Source organism: Ictidomys tridecemlineatus, chromosome X, assembly GCF_052094955.1.
Source record: "Ictidomys tridecemlineatus isolate mIctTri1 chromosome X, mIctTri1.hap1, whole genome shotgun sequence".
Classification (NCBI taxonomy): Eukaryota; Metazoa; Chordata; class Mammalia; order Rodentia; family Sciuridae; genus Ictidomys; species Ictidomys tridecemlineatus.
Genome location: NC_135493.1, coordinates 49,957,175 through 49,979,944, shown reverse-complemented (window position 1 = coordinate 49,979,944; position 22,770 = coordinate 49,957,175). Strand labels below are relative to the sequence as shown.

At 29.3% G+C, this 22,770-nt stretch overlaps 1 protein-coding gene across 5 annotated transcripts in view; it reads right to left on the bottom strand.

Moving 5' to 3' along the window:
- The window catches only part of Pcdh11x (protocadherin 11 X-linked), a 694,600-nt gene that overhangs the window by 101,153 nt on the left and 570,677 nt on the right, over nucleotides 1-22,770 (bottom strand). For 3 of the 5 annotated variants that reach the window (XM_040283706.2, XM_040283708.2, XM_040283710.2), the window contains one exon: nucleotides 3,496-3,519. The exons of the other annotated variants lie outside the window; for them this stretch is intronic. In XM_040283706.2, coding sequence (XP_040139640.2) covers nucleotides 3,496-3,519 — 24 coding nt within the window. The remainder of the gene's footprint in view (nucleotides 1-3,495; nucleotides 3,520-22,770) is intronic. 5 annotated transcript variants of the gene reach the window in all.

Genomic DNA, 22,770 nt, shown 5'->3' with positions numbered 1-22,770 from the left:
GCTAATTTAAGGTAAGTATCTAGAAATTACACAATGTTTATGCTTCATTTAAACTTTTGCTAACAAGCAGCTCACTGTTAATTATAATGCCACTTATTTCAGGTACATGAAGAAACAAAAAAAGATGACAAGCGTAAGTCCAAATCATGAAGTTTGAAGAACAAATTTTATCTTCAGGCTTTATATACTAGTTTAAAGCAATGCCAAATGTTTTATCAGAATTAAAATACTACTAAGTACTGCAACCATTTTGTAACTTCAATAACTTCACATTATACCAAAAAGATAATTATTTTCCTCTAGTCCACTTTTGGATGATAAATAATATCAAATTTACTTTTATCTTTTTAAAGAAAAAATTAGAAGGCAAGATAATTTTATTATGAAGCACATTTTTCATCTCCTTTTGTCAATGTATAATATGTAATGAAAATGGCAGAATTAACTTGTCATATATTATGTGAAGAAAGCAATTTTATATGTTAAAATATCTAAGTGCTAATATTTATAAGACTTAATTCCTTTCACAAATATTTTTTATGATATTTTATAGCCTACTATTTGTAATATAAAATAAAACTAACAAAACCTCATACTGGTTTGGTCCCTTGGTGTGAGAATTTGGGGATATACAAAATTAGCTTGAAGGAATTAATATTATTTTCATTAACTCTTGGTCATGTAAAAACTACTCTGTAAAAAGACATTATTTTTCTTACTAATTGACATATGGAAAACTCTGTATCTATCCTTCACAAAAATGAATTATGTTTGTGTTCACAAATTCTTTTTAACTAAGTAGTCAAATGAAGATAAGTAGGTGATTCATTTGGTCCAAAGAAAAATCAATTTCCCATAGTCTTCCTACGTCTTTTCACCTCACCCTAATCCTCCCCCTTACTCTTGTTACTCAACATTTATCCCTGGCTCAAATTCAACATTTAAAGTCTAAAGTAATGAACACCAAAATCACAGCTGACTCTTGAATACTAACAATTATGGGAATGTAATTCAAGAACAGGACACTTGCGGGTTAAGTGAGAGCCAAAGGGAAAGGTTTTCTGTTAAAACACTGTAAGAATGTGCTAAAAATCAGCTTGGGCAATTTAAACATTATTATAGAGAGCACAAAAAAAATGACTTCAGGTAGACAAACCAGTTAACATTCTACTGCTTGAAAACCATAACTCAATGACAGCAGTAAGGACAAATCTAAAACTCTTGCTCTCATGTTCAAACGTACAAAAAAAGCACTTGCAAGCAAATACAATAAAATATCAATTTATCAATGTATCTTAATATATTTTTACTAAAAAGCAGATACTAGTGTATTTTCCCTGGATAAGTTTGAAAGTATATATCTGCAATTTTTTCTTTGGGGACAAATAAGGTATCCTGAAGTAGAAATCATACTCTTACTTCTAAGCATTTGCCTGCATATATGTAATTTACCATGAGAGAAAAAAGCACACATATTTTGAAAAATTGTTTAATTTCATCCCTGGATGTCAGTCAGTCCTCAATGCGAATCTGAATGAATGAAATGATCCTACTTTAATATTACCATTAGGGTCAGAGATGACTTTTCCTATTAAGATAAAATTTCATTATATGAAATATGCTTAAGAAGCTGTACTATGTGAGAAAAAAGTACCAAGTGTACCAAAAATGAATTGAAGATGGAAGTTGTATATACAAAAATTGATATAAAAGTTATCACAAAATAAAATACTATTGTTTTTCAGTATAGTTCTGAGTCTGAGCCCAACTATATTATGAAGATACTAAACATATATTATTAAATAAGCCAATTTTTAATTATGAGTTTAATTGCAATTGTCATTACTCAGTGGTATATTGATATTTCAAAGAATCTAAGTAATAGTATTCTAAAATAGGTGTCATGCTTTAGAGATTATAGCATGAATTCTTATATTATTTAACTTTGCATTGCTTTGGTTTCCATCTCTGAAAAAAATGTGAATAACAATAGATCTACATCAAAATATGCTATAAGATTTAAAAATATACATAGATTTAGCTACCAAGTCTAGAATATTGTACATATTAAAATAATAGCTATTGTTGGGTTTTATTATTATTATAATTCTATTATCATGCTTCAAAGACATGATTTCCACAATTTTTAAAATGAGAATCAAAGAAAGTAGAGATTCTGTGAGTTTAAAAACTTTGCTAAATATGTACATATAGCTAGGTATAAGACTTGCATTAGAGTTTATGGTGTCCTAAGTCACGTTCAAATGCTCTTTGCACTGTACCTCTAAATAATTATGATTCAAACACTTTGCACCATAAACACAAATAAGTTCCCATGACCATTAGATATCTATAGTTCTATGGTTCCTGAATAGTATCTGGTATCTAAAATTCTTTAAGAAGTAGTGAGACAAAATGAAAATCACATTAATGATAGCCAAAAATTTATCATGGATATTAGAACTGAATATATAAGATCACAAGAGAAATACTCCAACTCACTTTAAAAAGTCTGAAGCAACATTTTAAATCACTTAAAATAATAACAAAAAAATAAAGCATATTCTTCGTGTAGTTCTGTCAAAATTAATGATTAAAGGTAAGGTTTGTTACAAAAAAATTTCAGATTTATGACTGATTTCAAGATGATTCATTCTATAAGTGCTATTTCTGTGTGATTAAAATAGCAATGGATTACAAATTACAGTTGAAAAATATACAAAGTGAAATAAATTATTGTTTTAAATAGCAATGAAACAACATGAAGATGAATCCCCAAATATAAAGTGGACAATAAAGAATTGCATGCAATACATAATTAATATAAAGGTATTTGGAAAATTCAGACTATCCTGTAGCATGAAAAATTTTATCAGCACAATAAAATTATACACATTTAAACTGATTGCTTAAACTCCATGTTTAAAGAAATCTGCTCTCAACCTTAACTTATTATGTATTCACATATAAACTATACATTAAAATTTGGCAAAGAAAATGCATCTTACATATTATGTATGATTCACAAAGAATTTAAACTTAGATTATTTTGTTTAGTGTATATATAGTACATTCAATTTATAGATCAAATTGGAATAAAAATACAGAAAAGTAGAATTTTATCACACAAAATGCTGAGAATGCTTTCATTGTCAGTGGAAAAAATGAATAATGAAGTCCATGGGGTAATTTGAAAGCAACTATGATAGATCAAATAAATAGCTATAGGATAATATTAATTTTGCTATCTAAAGACTGATGACATACAATTTGGAAAAACATCCAGGTATGCAAGATATCCAACTGACTATGCACGCTTCCTACATATTTGTTCATTTGAAAAATATTAGAAATGTGTTTGAAGCAAACAGTTGAAATTGCAATGTTTTATGACAAGTGAAAAGGTCAAGAGTTTTTAAAACAAACACAAATTGGCAGTCCATTTTAAAATGAAACATGCATCATGGTTATGGTTTGTGTTGTTTTGTACTGTACCTTTCTTTAATCCAGGAATGAAAGCTAAAACGAGATTTTGATAAAGTTAGACACAATTAATAGCTCTCTTATTCACAACATATTATATTAGCATTACAAAATAATGTATTTTGTAACATATTACATTATATTTTCAACCTTATTTTACAGAGGGCATGTTGACTGAGTTAGATAAGGATGCATATAGTCCATGAAATTTGTCTTCTGTAATTTGTTTTTCTAAATTTGCACCAAGCCAATGCCATATGCTGGCCTCTTGGGGGTAACTGTTGGTCCTTTCCCTAAAGGCAATGTGTTTCATGTATTTTAGGGGCTCAACATTTTGTAAGAACTCAATACAATTTCTCGCTTCATTGCCTGTGATGGTGAAATATAGGCCTCTATTGAGATATGAGTTTCTGTTATAGAACTTGCTACTTACTGGAAATGTAGTGAAAGGAAGAACAATGTGTTTGATTAACAGATTGCTCTGTCTCCAAATTATTATGGGGAAAAATAATGGAAATGACCTTAACACAATAAGTGTCTCAATAGAATTAATCTTATCATGGCTTAAGAAACTTTTGCTATGATAGAGCTGTCTTCACAAATAAAAATATATATCTTTGTTTTATCACATTTAAAATATCAGAGTTAAGGGTCTTCATCATTTTCTGGATAAATTCAGGAATTCCACTGCTAAGTGACTTCTTTCAAACAGATCATGCTTGATCTGGAACTAATTAGCAAAGTCTATTTTTAAACAAAACATATAGATGTCTATTTAAACCTGGATTTATATCAGTCTGGATGGATGCTCAGATGTTTATTCTTTGTAAAGTTTTAAAGTCAATAATAAAATTATTTCTTAATCATTTTTTAAATTTTAGTATACATTTAATAACATTCATATAAGGATGAAAGCTTAAACGATAAACACTTTGAACTTGTTTAAAATACACTTTGAATAAAATTGAACTATTATGAAACCAAATATGTATGAAATGTTAATAGAAAATTAATAGGTCAGCAAGAGAAAAACAGGAGTAAAACTATGAAAGTAATGTTTCTATACAATCATAAGCATTAATAAAAAGAACACTGTTGAATGTTTTTAAGTGTCATTGACATACACAGCACCTTTTATTTTTCATCACAAAGTGTTTCTTCTGTAGGCAATGCAATTTAATGCTAATAAAAACTAAAGTAGAAAAGAAAAATAACAGTACTTTCATAAGACACTTGTGGTAGAATTGATCTTCTAAATAAAATTATACAATCATCTACTCCTTCAATGATATTCCCACCAGCACACAATATTTCAGTTATTTCAACAAATAATTAACTCTTGTAAAATTTAAATGTAATTTTCAAATATATTTAAATGAAAAGAGAAAGACTATTTTACACAGATAAGCAATAAAGTACTTGCTTTTCATTTTTAAAATTCCAATTTCAGTCTGATATAGAACATAGAGATCAAAATTCTTTCTAATTTAATAACAGAAAAGATAAAAAAATGGATGTGATGAGTATGGACTTATTTTTAATGATATGGAAATTCAAATAAAAGAAGTAAAACAAGTGTCATGAGAATAATAAAAATAAACCAATCACATTTACAAAACCTGTTAAAGACCTTTAGGTCCCAAGCTAAAAAGTGAAAATTGTGTTATGAATGACTAAAATCAAATATTGATCAATTTTCCTTAAAATTTGGGACAATAAGCAAATTCTGCACAAACTTTTCGAGATTGTCTCTGAAGAAACACTTAAATTTATCACTTAAACATGGCCAAAAAAATGAACCATTTCTCCCTTATAAGGCAGAATATGTATTATTATATTTCAATACAGTTATTCATAGATACATTCATCATTAGGATTTCTTTTATAACAAAATTCGATCTCCAAAAGTATCTATAAATTTCAGAGAGATTTTAATTATGATTTGAAGGTTAGTCATTGACATTTCTAAAGTATTCTCATTGCTTCACGTTTTTGCAACATCTAGATAAGCACAGTCCTTGTCCTTTGAGATACAATAGTCTATTTAAGGGCTGGGGTTGTGGCTCACTGGTAGAGCGCTTGCCTTACATGCATTGGACACTGGGTTTAATCTTTAGCACCACATAAATAAATAAAGGTACTGTGTCCATCTACAACTAAAAATTTTTTTTAAGTCTACATGAATTATAAGACTAAAATAAATTATTTTTACCAATTAATGAAATTTTACCAATTAACTATATTATGAATAAGTATGTAAATAATATTTATGTGTAACTAAAATATAATTTAAATAATAGAAGACAAATATATCTAAAAATAAACTTGTTTTTCACAAAAATTGTTTTTAGATTGTGAAAAAATTACAAGTAAATTTATTAATTAATAAATGGAAACACAATAGTCCAAATATCATTATTTTAAACAATTGTAATGATAATATGAAAATTTATGCTTATATAAATGATTTATTTGAGCATAATTGAAGTTTCTTTTTCATTCTTTGCTATACTGGAGATGGATCCCAGAGCCTTGTCCATGCTTTAGGTAAGCTGTCTACCACTAAGCTGAACATTCAGTTCTTGTAAGTGAGTGTTCAAAATAATTTCAAAATGTATAACTTACTTATCTTATTTGGTAAATAATATAAATAATTGGGTTTTTGTACTAAAACATTAAGGCAACACATAATTTAAATTAAAAAGAAGCTTATATTTAAGTCATAAGTATCACAAAAATTATAAAAAGAACAATACAAAACATGCTATATTATCCAACGTACATATTTTAATATGCATTTCATAACCTAACACAAATATTTAAATACTCAATGTGCATTAGAAAAATCTGGCTCAATGTTCAAGATAATTACTGATAAGCAGATAATGCTTGAATAATTCAAAGGTCACAGAGTACTACATAAAAATTGGTAATTCTGATATAATATTTGTTGATCAAATATCATGCATCAGTGTATAATTGCCATTTACTTCAGTATAGAAATAACATTATAGTTGTTTTGTTATGTACAATTTTTAAGGTTGTGTGATATATCTAATAATTTCTTTCTTGAAATAAGAGTCATCATCTCTTAGGGCAAAGAAGAATTGAAAATTTTAAATTCTTTTTTTAAAAAATTGTATATTTGCCACTACAATAAACAGAAAGATAATATTTTATGTAAGTATTTATCTCTATGCATATACATATATCTATTTCCTCCTCAATTCAGAACAATTTCCTTTACACTTCCTAGAACAGAGAAAAATCTAATAAATCAAGATTCAATTAATCTGAAACTTAACAGGTATTGTAAATTATTGTGGGCCAATTTTTGAGAACAATTTTGTCATTTATTTTCTTATAACAAGGCACTCCATGGTTTGTATTGAAGGTCACAGAATAGAACAGAATTGGTACAGAAAAAAATAAAAACTATGTACTCAAATACTGTAATGCCAAATTAATAGACCAAGACATGGTTTTCTTTGAGTATTGCTAAATTTAAAATATTCTATAATTTGTGCCAAAAAAGTTAAATTCTTCTTGATATAAAATTCAAATCATCCCAGTGCTTCTCCTGATGATTGCAAAACTAAAAAGCATGGAGTTATTGTACTTATGTAGATTGTAGGGGCTGTGAACTACAAAAATAGTGAAGCTGAAATAAAATTTTAGATTAAAATTGTGTGAAAGGTTAAGTCCACAAAAGGAAATGCTGATTGGTGATTAATATAATGAGCATCTTATTTACAATAAAAGAATTATTGCAAACATAAAGTAACTTCTTCATTCTTGTATATTAAATTTCAGATTTATATCATATCCCTCTCTGTCAGAATTTGTCATGAGAGATAGGATACTACTGACTCAAAGTAGTCATTTCAATATTGAGAACAGCTAAAGTCATAGTGTTCACTTTATTACAGAGGTGATTAAAACCTGAGGAATTAAAACATTTTCAGTAAATATGCAATTACCATTTTCTACATTAACAATTTTGGTTGGCAATACCCATGTATAAAATCAAATGGCTTCTCTGTCTTCATAGCCTAGATTCATACAGCTCCAATTCTTGAAATTAGCTTATTTTTCCCAAAGATCACACCATTTTTTAGTGCAATAGCTACTGGTTGTACTTTATGCCTTTTTATTTAGAGAAAATCTTTGGTACCACCATAAAAATATAAGCACTTTCAAAAGTCTTTTTTTTAATGTTGACAGTGTTCACATGCTTCAAAGATCATAAGAATACATTGCATTTTATCTAGAATACAAAAGACATACAGGTAAATGACCAGAATCATTTAGAAAGTCATCTGATTTAGCATCCTCAGTATATATATTAAGAAATAAGGTCAAGAGAAATGAAACAACCTTTCTAAGACCCACACAATTATTTAGCAGTAGAATTAGAATTCAAGTTTTCTCTAGCAAAGAAGTCACTGTGAAATATTTATTGATCATTTTGAAGATATGAGAACAATGTGTGTACACACACCTATTTGCCCAGAACAACTCCTGATTTCAGGAAGGAACAAAATATCAGTTATTTTAGAATATATATTTTAAGAAATTCCAACTTGATATTAGATAGATGCAGTGATGCACACCTGCAATCCCAGCAGCTTGGGAGGCTGAGGAAGAGGACTGAGAGTTCAAAGCCACCTTCAGCAATTTAAGGAGTCCCTAAACAACTTATTGAGACCTTGTCTCTAAATAAAATATTTAAAAAGGGCTGGGGATGTTGCTCAGTGGTTAGGCACCCATGGTTTCAATCCCCAGTACCAAAAATATATGTATATATATAATAATAAATGTAACAACTCTTCACATAACACACTAACTGCTAAGGAAAGAGTAAAAGAAGAGCATACTTTAAGAATTAAAATATTGTGGGGCTGGGGATGTGGCTCAAGCAGTAGCGCGCTCTCCTGGCATGTGTGTGTAGCTGGGCTCCATCCTCAGCACCATATACAAATTAAAAAATAAAGATGTTGTGTCCACCAAAAACTAAAAAAATAAATATTAAAAAATTCTCTCTCTTCTCTCTCTCTCTCTCTCTCTCTCTCTCTCTCTCTCTCTCTCTCTCTCTCTCTCTCTCTTTAAAAAAAGAATTAAAACATTGTTTTTGCAAGTTGAAAAAAATAATGCCTCTAAAAAAGTAAGAAGTCCTAACATAGCTATGTCAGGAGGAAAAAGCAGAATGTAAACTCCTAAATTTTCATACAAATTTAAGGTGAAAAATTCAACCTCAAAATACAGACTTAGTGTTTTTTTTTAATTGTAGTTGTAAATGGACAGAATACCTTTATTTTATTTGTTTTTTATTTTTATGTGGTGCTGAGGTTCAAACCCAGTGCCTCATGCATGCTAGGCAATTGCTCTGCCACTGAGCTACAGCCCCAGTCCATAGCCTTGGTGTTTTAAATGGTTCAAAGTCATATGGAACAATTCTTAGCTATTCATAATTCATCCTGACAATAAAAACAAAGAAAAATTTGTGAATATACAACTGAATAGCTTAACAGAAAAAGACTTATGTGATAGTGTTATTTTCTCAACTATTTTTCTCCAATCTATTTATTCTGTTTCAAACTAATTGAATGATCCACTTTAATTTAAAAAACAGATAATTTAAAAACTTTAAAGCATAAGTAGGCATGAGATTAATATAATACTTTTACTAAAACACTTGAGGTTATTTTTCCCATGTGGATGACTATAGGACTCCCTAAAAATATTAGGATTTACACAGAACATAGGGCATAGCTTGAAGAAAAGAGATTCCACTTGAGAAGGATTTATAATACAGTATATGCAGATCTACATTTATATTAAAACTATACTATATGTATTTCTATTACATATAGCATACATGATAGAAAGAGAAATATATGATATAATTTTTCTTTAAAAATATCCATATCAAGTCTACAGTTGCAAAAATTGATATATTTTTACAAACAAAATCCTTAGGATACATGAACTAGTTTTAATAACTGTCTTTCACTGTCATAAATATATTTCTCCCAAAACAATGTACTATTAATTTCAATTTGCAATTTACTACAAAATGAAAAGTATATTGTGAATTTTTCTGTTAATGTTTAATTTAGATACATGTATCTTTATGAATGACTTATAAAATTCCAAATAGATTCATTATTTTATGATATACATCTTAATATTTTTGTATTACACATTTAAGCAGATAAATTGTGGAAAGGGGAAGTTTAATGTTGGAAGTAAAATCTGAATTGATAATTCTCTTTATGATTTTTTTTCATATTTTCATTTGCTAGGTTAGTATCAATTAAAATTGTGATTTCTTTTAATCTCAGTAAACTAATGCCAGTTTAATGGTAGCATTACTCTCTGATATTTTTAATGACTGAAGATTTTTAACTTATTTTCTAATATTTTATATTTTTTCTCTTTAATATATAATTTATTGGGAATTCTGTGACAGAGTTTGAACACAAGTTTGTGGGAAATTTTCATTTTGAAACCAACTGATTATGTGTTTTATTTTATCATTTGGGGAAAGGAATGGACCTCAAAATGATAGGCCACATCCAAAAATATAGTCTTAGGCTAATATTGTTTAACAATTCTGACATTATTTTGAAGTAATATTAAAAAAAAACTATTGGACACTTATTTTTCCATTTTGATAATTATAAGGATGAAATAAATTCCAAGTCCATGTTTTTTTGATATAGAAAACTAGTATTTCTTTAGTTTAGATCTAAATTACTTTAAAATTCAGTATTGAATGGCAGTAGTCACACATAATTTTATGCATAAAATCATTTAATTTTACATTTCAAATATCAATGAACAAACCCAACATATGGGAATTTGGCTATAGATTTTAGAAATAAACAAGAAGAGACATTTTCCATGTGGTGAAACATATTGGGTATCTACTGTGGAGAACCGATCTTCCTAGATGATATGTTGATAAATATTTTATGTCAGCAAAGAACAAAGCATAGAAGACAGTGCTACAAACATGAAGAAGAAATAAAAAGTAAAAGCAAGCTATTTCAAACTGAATTAAATAAAAGCTTATATGCACAGCAAGAGGAGGAGTACAGAGGACTTATTTTATCCGTCTGACAGATTAACTGACTGCACAAGACATGTTAAAAGGTTTTTTGAATAAACCAAATGCTATCTGCCTTAGAAATCATATGCACTTCATGATTAAAAGACAGAGATTCAAAGTAATGGCTCTTTGGATGCTCAAAATATAAATATTATATTTTTGGTATTTATAAAAGGAAAGCATACCACTAAGAGATAAAATGTTGCTCAAGATCTACTTTTTATATAACAAGGGAGAAGGTATAAATTTTTTATATACTATAAATTTGTTTCTGTATTTGCTTGAATTCCTAAGTATTAATCTCTCCTTTTACTTCTTTACTATCTTCAAACATAAAATGATGTTTCTTCTAGCCAGTTTAAGGAATCTATATAATATTAACTCAAATATGCAGGTTAATACGACTAAAAATCTGACTGAAAATTAGCCCAAGAATCTAAACTATGACAAATCAATACATTTATTAAAAATGAAAAGGACGTCATTACCCTAAGTACATGTATGAAGACACAAATGGTGTGAATATACTTTGTATATAACCAGAGATATGAAAAAGTGTGTTCTAATATGTGTAATATGAACTAAAATACATTTTGCTGTCAAATTAGAATAAACAAAATGCCAGTCTTATCCAGTCCTCTAATGTTTATTACATTTGGATGAAATATAACATGAGGATGTATTCCTGATCCCAAGTAGCAATACTTTCCTATTCAGTTTAAATCTTTCTACTGTACCATGAAGAGAAATTAACATTGTTCATCTCTTTTGCACAACTTACTAAAAACTTCCCCAATGATTCTTTTTTTTAAATAAAATTAACTTCCAGCTCAACATGTACTTTTGTTTACAGAAATTAGAAGAGAATTTTTTTTTAAATTCCGCTAAATACCCAAAATAAAATGTGAGTTTCCTAATGTACAACAATTATTCTAATCTTCTCCCAGTATTCTGAAATTGTATAAGAGAATTGTCAAATGTCAGAAAGAAAAATGCTCATATGATAAATACTATTTAAGTAAAATCAAAGGATTGGTTTTTTTTTTCCCCTATTGGGGGAGATTTTTTTTTAAAGAATATCAACTAAGTTAAAAGAATATGCTATGTAAAAAAATAAATAAATAAAAGTATATGCTATGTGATTTTGAATTAGACAAGCATGAATGTCCTAATTACCTTATATTCTTTTCATTAAATATTTGCTACTCCTAAAATGGTCAGATGGATCACATAAAAAAGAACTAAAGGTAATGCATCATTATTCATTCAACATAAAACTATATGCAAGTATCACTATTTTCTGAGAACTTATTATAAGCCCTCTCAATTAAAAAAATGAGCTCCTTTAACCATATACACATAATATTCTCAGCAATCACTTTTACCTTTGGTTCAAAATTTTTGAATGAGAGACATTAAAATATATAACTTATACTTAATTATATAACCTAAATAAAGGATTTAGGTGTCTTAAAATTATATAGAATGTAGCATTGACATTGCTAAACCTAAATTGCTAAAAAGTATATATGTTTTCTGGACAACAGATGTGAGAACAAAACATATTATAGTGAAAACATTTTTAGGCCATTAATAATCAAAAGACAATCATAGTCTGGGGAAAAATGATACATTGTAAGCAGGAGCATATAATTCAATAATAAATCCCCTCACAATAATTTTTGTCAAAACTTTTTGTTCAGAACTGATGGATTCTAGTACATTCAGGAAATTTTTATGTTAAAATAGATTAAATAGTGTCTAGTATGTCTAGTACCCTTCAGCACTTGATAAATACTTTTTGAATGAGTGAAAATATGTGCCACAATTACCTTGTGACATTCATTCTAGTCCAATAAAAAAGAAACAAAACCAAACCTAAGAACAAAAACAAGAAATATCTTTAGCCCATTTCTACATCTAGCCTCTGTTCTATTTAAATGGCCTGCTTGTTAGACTTTTGTGTTTACTCATGTCTTTCATAGAAAACATCCTTCAGTAGTATTATCTTTGTTTTCCAAACTATGAATTTTCTACCAATGAGAGCACCTGAAATTCTGTCCTGTTCATCATGTAGCAATGCCAATGCTACATTCTATATAACTTTAAGACACCTAAATCCTTTATTTAGGTAATATAAAAGAAAGAATTCTTTTATTTACTCTACCTTGTCTGGACAGAATTTCCAAACCTAAAACAGCAAAATAAAACATTTCTGATATTCGTTGAACTAAGATTCAATCATTGTTTATTTATTATGTTTCAGGCCTTGCTATACATTGGGAACACTGTAGTGAATAGAGGAAATGGTCCCAGATCATTTTTTAACAGTCTTGTCTTTGATATGCTGTCTCTAAATGGTTTTATTTCAGAAGCCATTTTTTTTTCAGTATTGGGGAATGAACGCAGGGTTGCTCTGCCACTGAGCTACATTCCCATCCAGTTATTTATTTAGGTACTGGGGATGGAATCCAGGAACTCTTAACCACTGAGCAATATCCCCAGCCAATTTTATTTATTCTTTATTTTGAGACAGGGTCTTGCAAAGTAGCTGAAGTCTATACTAAGATGCTGAGACTGGCTGAATTTGCGATACTCCTACCTCAGCCTCTAGAGTCTCTGAGATTACAGGCTACAGGCTTGCACCACGTCACCCAGCATTTATTTTGAGACATGGTTTTGCCAAATTGTTGAGGCTGGCCTTAAAGTTGCAATTCACTTGCCTCAGCCTTAAAGGTGCGATTCACCTGTACCAGCCTCCTGAGTCGCAGGGATTACAGGCATATGACATCCTGCTAGCTACAAATTCCTTTTTTTCTAAATTGCCAATTGAGTTGGCATTTTCCAACAGGTGATTGATCCAAATTAATCTATGTATAAGTAAATTTGCCTATTCATTATATTTCACATAAATAAAATTTTACAATAAAAGAGATACAGATCATAAAACATCAGGCTATTAAATTATTGTTGATATTTAAAATTTTAGAAGAAGCTTAAACACCCTACACAAACATACATAAATATTACAAGTAGGTAAGGCTGTAATTGAAAATGTTATTAATATAACTATAACAAGAGTTAAAGGACCAGAAAATTAGACCTGATTTGAAGATACATGCAATCATTTTATAAACTTGAACTTTAAGAAAGTGAATAATCTGAACACTATGTCAAATAGAAAAGTACCTTCTATGGTTTTAAAAAAACATAAACTATCTTAGCAGGAAAAAATACTGAAAAATAATTCATTGGACAATGAGGAAAGTCAAAAACAATATTATTTTTAGTGTCATAAGCAAGAAACATAATTTAATTCTGTTGAGTAAATAATTGATGTAGATTCCATTTATATGACTGAATTTGACAGCAATTTTAAGTGCATAAATTTGACTATGGATTAGAAAGATAACTCATAGAGTTTACAATCATCTACCATTACATTGCTTATTTGTAATGTAATCTCCACAACTTAATGTAACTTTTAAGATTAATGCATGCGTGTGTGTGTGTGTGTGTGTGTGTGTTTTATAGCCTTTTTCAATATTTTATTTAGAGACAGCATCTCGCTGAGTTGCTAAGTGCTTCACTAAGTTGCTGAGGCTGGCTTTGAACTCATGATCCTCCTGCTTCAGCCTCCAGAGTAGCTGAAATTATAGGCATGTGCCAGTGTACTTGGCATCAATACATATTTATACTTCAAATATCTAAGACAATAATTTATCCTCTTATATTTTTCATAAAACAATATTAATTAAGATCAAATTCAGAATAGTTAATCATGATTGTAATACTTGCTGTTTTTCTGTGTTTTTGTGCTGTAGAATGTAGTGGTTCAATTGAAATGTTTATCATCCAATAAGACAACAAAATAAACCACTTTACTAGTTCACATTGACTTAGCAATCAAGGAAGTCAGTTGGTCTATATCATTAATGTATAATCCCAAATTAATGTTTCATACTGCATAAACAGTAGCATTACTATTTGCATAAATACAATAGGTTTAGGAGACGAACTGGTCTACCTCAAACACTGTTATAAATATTGACATATCCATAAAAAGGCAACATAATTATAATTCTATATGTGTCATTCACTGTGTATATAACCTAATTTGTAAGAAAGGGACAGAAGAAAATAACAAACACAAAAATATAGAAGTAAAAGAAGACAAATAATCCATTATTTTATTGTAATAGTTTGTTATATATGTGTGTGTGTGTGTGTGTGTGTGTGTATTCATTTTATCTTTAGATATCTTCAGCTTTGAACTCTGCTATTCAATACCATTTCTTCTCCTTTTTCTCCTCCTCTCCCTCCCTTCTTCTTCTATTCCTTCTCCTTCTTCTTCTACCAAGGATTGAACCCAGGGGTCATTGACTACATCCTCAGGCCATTTTAATTTTATTTTCAGACAAGGCCTTGCCAAGTACACTGGCACATGCCTGTAATTTCAGCTACTCTGGAGGCTGAGGCAGGAGGATCATGAGTTCAAAGCCAGCCTCAGCAACTTAGTGAAGCACTAAGCAACTCAGCGAGATGCTGTCTCTAAATAAAATATTGAAAACGGCTATAACACACACACACACACACACACACACACACACACACACACACACTGGCTGAATTGCTGAGGCTGGCTTTGAACTTATGATCCTTCTGCCTCAGCCTCCCCAACCACTGGTATTATAGGCATGCACTATCGTGCCCAGCTCTCAATACCATTTCTGTGCTCAAACTATCAGAGTGAGAGCTTAAACTTCTTTTCATTATTACAGAAAGCTTTCACTTTATATGATAGAAAACTTAGAAAATGAGTGATTAAGAGAGAAGGAAAAGAGGTATCATTGGGGACTGAAATGGAGTAAATTAAATTCCATGCATATATGGCTTTGTCAAAATGAACCAAACTATTGTTTAACTATAACACACTAACAAAAAAAGAAAAAGAAAGAAAATGAGTGATTAAATTTGCCCAAGTTTTCAAGGCTACTAGTATTTAGATCCAGACCATTTGGATCTGAGAGTGGTCTTTTGATATTTTTTTTGTTTTGCTAAATGAGTCTATACATAAATAAATAAGCTCTGAAAGCATTAATGCTGAATACAATATACATCTATCTCTATCCATCTGTGTATCCATTGACATGTCTATCCATATTCACACATAGATATTATTAATAAACAGAATTCACACAAATATGTGCACTAAAATATAATTTCTAACAGTCCTTCAGCTTTCATCTAAGTTCTTTTATAAATACATGTAGATTAATAAAATATTATGATGTAATTTAGCAGTTCATATTTTAATAACCATTCAAATAATTAGTGATTGTCTCTTTGTTTTCTACATGTTAACCTTTAAAAATTATTGAATTTAGCCTAAGAAGAACTTGATATAATTAAAGGAAAAATTTTGTTTCAATGCATCCACTTAGTTATTTTGTGATTATCAAAAAAATGTTGTTAAGGGCTGAGATTGTGGCTCAGTGGTACAGCGCTTGCATAGTATGTGTGAGGCATTGGGCTAAATTTCCAGCACCACATATAAATAAATAAAATAAAAGTTCATCAACAACTAATAAAAATTTTTAACAGGTTGTTAAAATTTTAATTATAAAAAATAGAAGGTTAGAAGTTTGTGGTTTTTTTACTATACCAATCCAATTAATCAGATTTCTTTGCTTTTCTTATCATGAAAATATTTCTAAATTATATTGAGTGCAACAAAATTTAAAGAATGTATCTCTAAGCAAATATATATCATTTTGCCTATTAACAAAAATTGATGGAATCAAAGATAGAACTTTATTTTGTCCTAACCAGAATTCAAATGGTGAATAATTAGAAAATATTTGAAGATTTTCCATTGCAATCAGTAGTTTTTAATTTTCCAATACTTAGAAAAAATTGGATAACTTTACAAAAACTCATTTCCAGGCTCTACTCTGAGTAAAGATCATATTGATAGGATATGTCATCTATATATTCTTTGTATTTTACTGTGAAAAAATACCCATAATATTTAGTAAATAAGAGCCTGAATTTTAACAAAATCCCAGAGGTAATTTATCTACACATAAGGACCCAAGGTGCTCTGATTTTAACTGTTTTAAAACCATGCATAACACCTTTCTTCATTCAAATATTTGTAACTGTGATTACAGATTCATGCTGCTGTCATGTAACAGTCAGATAACTGTGAATGTTATGCACAGACTGCAAATACAATTATTGAGATATTAGAATGATCAAAAATTGAAAATTTTCACAACTGTATGTCTTATTCTGATGTTGCAAATTCCCATTAGAAACTTTTGATGGATCTGTACTTAATTAGCCCATTAGATTAAACAAATCACATTATTCATACAGTGAATAAAACATATTGACTAAATGAGGTCAGTGTGCTGGATGACCTCAAGTAGGATGCTACCTTCTATGTATGATCACTTACTTCTGCTGCCAAAATGAGTTTCATGCTTATGAAAAAGTAGATGTTTATATCAGCTGATCTTGCTATTGAAATTATTTAATTTATTTAAAATCTTATATTAATTAACAAAATATAGAGATAATTTCTTATCTATATTATATATATATATGTGTGTGTGTGTGTGTGTGTGTGTGTGTGTGTGTGTGTATTAGATGACATTGAATTTTACAGAAAGTCTTGTAAAGAGCAAAGTACAAAAAGCCTTATCACAAAGAGAACTGCAGAAGGTTCAGGAAAAGCACTATAAAATTCTAGAAGCATCCCATAATCAGAAAGCAGTTGAAGAGTGTTTAATTATATATTCCATTTTATGGGAATAAGAACTGGAAATCACAGACTGTATTATGGATGTGGTTTATAGAATAAAAATGGGGCATGGTTCTAATTAGTTAATGTTTATAAGACAAAGGCCCTACATCAAAATAAAGGGAGATAAATGTGCACTACTTTATTTCAAGTATTTATATATCTGATATATATATATATATATTTATATGCACATGAATATGTATATACATGTATAGATACATATACACATATGTGGCATATATGAATTTTAAAATTATTTATGTCTTCATTCTGATTTCTTTAATGCACCATTCTATAACTTTTCCATTGTACTTGTTACTCCTATTGGAATATAATAAGGTTATGTACTTGTAAATAAAACCCTAATGTTCTATTTTTAACCCAAGAATGTTAACCTTCTGAATGAAATTTACATCTAATTTCTGGTCTATGTTATTGTATTCTTGGTGTGATTGTATGAGTGTGTTCTTGTATGAAAAAAATATTACCAATGATCTGTGATGGCTGTAAACTAGTAGACTTTTCTTTGTCATTTCCTAAACTCTATAATAAATTTTTTTTTCAATATAATATGAAATGATTTTTTTAAAATAACACAATTGTATAATTTCAATTTTTAGAAAAACACTATAATATATTAATGTTTGTGATACATAGACTGTATCAAGAACTCTCTTTTTTTCATGAATTATCCCTTCAACAACTCCATGACATGCCTTTAATTTGTGTTTAGTACATGAGAAAACTGAGGTTCAGAAAGGACATAAAATAGTAGAGCTGAAATTCAAACAAGATTATGACTCTAGAGCTCTTTGTGGGCTTAACCATTGAATGACAACCCAAATATTTCTTGGCAGAATAGAGGGAGTGCAATATAAATTGAGGTCTTACGCAAAATTTAAATGTAATTCTGAGACTGGGTTTTAGTCCATGTCCAATTATTACATTTGTGTATAAACTGTGTAAGTAATATATCCTTCTTTAATCCTCAGTTTCGACAATTGTGAAATATTATATTTGTATATATCATTCAACATGTACATTCATTGAAAACTGAATATTTACACTCTCATATTACGGAATAAATATTGAATTAGTAGGTTGACAAGAGATCCAATTTCTCCCTTTTCTCCTGTTTGATGGCTCTTGTGGTTCTACATCTCATGAGAATTAATATCTAAGAATAGTATGGAGTAAAACAAATTCAATTTAATAGCTTAATATAATCTATTATAGAGAAGATTCAAACTACTATATCAGAAATTAATTTAAAAGTTAGTACATTTCAAATATGTGTTTTGTCCTAATTCTGTTTAGTTGACTGTGATTATATGTTCATATTTTCAACGCAAGAAATGCCAAAAGAAAATGCCTATGCTATGTAATAAGATTTTCCTCAAAAATGAAATTCCATACTTCACTTAGAGGCAAATGATTATGTTCATCAAGAATGGGAAAAAAAATAAGATTATGCCTATGTTGATCTTTCTGTTCTCAACCAATTTTTCATTGAAGAATGTCAAACATTTACTGTTAAAGCTTGGGAAATAACAGTGATAACTTTTTTATTTGAAGACAAGTTTTTAAAAATCCTATTTGCTATAACGTATTTAATTGATGCCTCTCTGTAAAATGTCAAGGTCATCTACAAAAGACCAGATTAACTTATGTGAATCATTCAAAAAGGATATGAAAATATGTTGCTATATATTTTTAAGTGCACTGTTTTTTCTAGCTAATAAATAGTAAAATTCAAACTATGAAAAAAATCCCAGAAAACTATTAAGATTGCCCAAACTAATATGTATATATTCTGTGCAAAAACTAATACTTTCAAATTTTTTCAATTGTAAATAGCTAATTGAAAAACCCTATACTCACCCACCTCTACATACACTTCATTGTTTTTCCTATATGCACAGTATCTTTAGTTCTCTTTTTTAAAGATAAGGAAAATAGCCTATAATAAATTTAAGGCAATTTTTATATAATATTCTAGATTGCACGTGCTCACTTCTGAGTCTTTTAAATCTGAAAGATGTTATTTGCCAACTACAAAGGAAAGATGCTACAATTTATGCAGTCATTTAAATACTGGTTGATGATTTTAGTTAATAATATTTTTAATGGTTAATTTGAATTGTCAACTTGATTGAATTAAGAGATGCAAAGGATCAAGAGAATTATGGGTGTATTGATTAGTGCATGTATGAGAATGATTGGCATGTGGAATAGCAACTGAAATGGAGACCCTCCCTAAGCATGGGCAGCACTGACCAACAGGATAATGGCTTGGATGGAGTAAAAGTTGGAAGAACAAGGAAGTGGCAGCAGTTGCAAAATCAATTCTTCTTGAACAGGGTTCTTGATTGCTGCAGTAATCATCTGAGGATATCTGACTCTCACTTCTTTACTCAACCAAAGAAGATTCTCCAGAAGCTTTTGGTCTTGGAATAGGGTAGTACCATTGATCCTTCTTGTTCTGGAGCTTCAGCTTCTTGGACTGAGCAGCTACTGGTTCTTCCAGCTCTCCAGCCTACAGACAGCCATTGTGGACTATCCAGCTTCTAGTCTCATAAACCAACTTAATAAATATCCCTTTCAAAATTGTACTTCCTGTTGATTCTGTTCCTCTAGAAAAACCTAATACAATATTGTGTAATGGAAATTTCCAAAGACAGTAGACTCATGTGCTCTTACCACACACAAAAAGCAACTATGTGAGATGATGGCTATTTTAATTTGGTACCTATAGTAACCATTTAACAATGTATATCATTGTCAAAATATCATGTGTACACTTTAAATTTATACAATAAGAAATGAATAAAAATATAGGGTGATATTCAGGGAGAAAACAGTATTCTTCCCTTTGTTAATTCTGCTTTTTGATACTTTGAAGATGACTCTCAAAAGTTAAATATAGGTATTATTAAGTAATAATAAAAAAATTGAAATCTGGCTTGGCTTTAGCAAAACTTACAGCATGACAAAAAATGAGAGTAAATTAAGAACTTCTGTGAATTGAAGGCTTTTGATAACATGTTTTACTCTTTCAGAATTGTCATGCAATCAAAGGATAGAAACAAACATGAAATTATCCTAATCCTTCTTTTTCTTCACTGCAAGACTGAATTTCAGTCATTTGTGAAATGCTTCAAGTCCTACTTTTAATTATATTTGGAAGAGATGACTTCATAACCTCCTAAGCATATTTTCCCAGTGGTCTATCTTACCATAAAGAATCAATTCCTCTCCTTACCCCACATGAGTCAGCCTCCTTATTTCAGAGAAAACATTTAGCATTTGGTTTTTTGGGATTGGCTAACATCACTTATCATTATCTTCTCCAACACCATCCCTTTACTTGCAAATGCCATGATTTTATTCTCTTTTAATGTTGAGTAAAATTCCATTGTGTATATATGCCACATTTTTTTTATCCATTCATCCACTGAAGGACATCTAGTTTGGCTCTACAGTTTAGCTATTGTGAATTGTTTTGCTATAAACATTGATGTGGCTGTGTCCCTGTGGTATGGTGTTTTTTAGTCCTTTGGGTATAGGAGAAATAGATGAATTGTAGATAGGGAAGAGGGGTGGAAGGAAAAGTAATTGGGCAGGGGATTAGCAAGGGCAGTGGAATGTGATGGACATCATTATCCAAAGTACATGTATGAAGACTAGAATTGGGTGTAAGCATACTTTATATATAAACAGACATATGAAAAATTGTGGTATATATGTGTAATAAAAATTATAATGCAAAAAACCCAAAGTACAAGTTTAAAGGCATGAATTGGTGTGAACATACTTTATATACAATACTTTGTATTACACATACATACCACTGTATGTGTAATAAGAATTGTAATACATTCTGCTGTCATGTATTTAAAAATAAAATAAAATTAAATTAAATAAAAACCCTAGTTCTCTAGAGATAAAAGATACAAAACATCTTCTGTTCAATGTAATTTGTTATTTATAAATTTAAACCTTTCTAATTTGGTCCAAAGTATATGAACCTAATTCTTTATTGCCAGATGAATTTGAGGCATTATTCAAATTTATGCTATAATTTGTTGATATTTAAATAAGGTTACCTGTAGAATCATTCATTTTAACACATTAGAGAAAATAAATTAGATTTATCACACATGACTGGTGGATGAAAAAAATCATGTTAGCTGGGGTGTCCTGTGCTGTGCTAAAAAATAAACAAAAATTCACTAACTTGAATCATATCTAATTTAATTATTTCTTCATTTATCTAAGTTTCTATATAGTTAGTACATTAAGGTCATATTTAATGATAAGTACTTTGAGGATCTCTATCCAAGATCTGAATATTATATCTTTCATCCTGACAGTCTCTGAAATGTTAGTGGATTTACTGTTAAAATTTAAATATTTTAGAGTTCGTATTATCCAACTTTATAAAGTAGCTTCCAAGCAATCTCTTCATTGATACACTTTGAAGTTAATTCTCAGAATTTTACTGATGGGAATTATTGAAATACATGTTGGGATTAATTGGTATTTTTTATCCTTTTTTTCTAAGCAATTTGTGATATTTAAAATATAATATCTTGCATATTATAAATCATTGGAAGAATGGATTATAAAAGAAAAGTTAATCGTTAACATTTTTGATGCTAAAAATGATATTCACTCTGGAGAATCCAAAAGGGAAAAGCAAATTAGCATTCCATAATAAAAGAGAATGAAATTAAACTTAAAAAAAAACTAGCTATCACAGGATGATGATTAAATATAATTATTAAGAAGAAATGTCTCTGAAAGGTAACTTTTTGCACTCAATGCTGTTATACAATATCCTGTAATTAACAACATCTTTTGGCTTATTGTTTTAAAAATCTTTAATCTTCCAGTGTTTCTGAGTGTATCATTCTGTTGGGACTCATTTTGCTTAAAATGTCTTTAGTACATCAGTAGATGAAAAGAAAAGAAGGGGAAGAGGGAGGAGATAGGGAAAGAGTTGAATTTCTTCACTGATGCCCCTTTACCTATCTCAACCTGAACTCTCAAGAAATTCACAGAATGTTTAAAAATGCTTCAAGAAATTATTAACTAGCATGTGTCTTTAAATGTAATGTGTGGGGTGTCCTGTGCTACACTAAAAAACAAACAAAAATTCACTATCTGGCATCATATCTAATTTAACTGTCTCTTCATTTATCTAAAATCCTATGCCCTGCCTTTATTTTTTAACTCAAGTACTTTTTTTATACTTTCCCATATACATATTTCTATGCTATGTTTTTATATCATAAGCAAGTTGACTTGATTCACAGTCTTCCAAAAAAAACCCTGCATTTTGGGGTCATCATATGGAGGA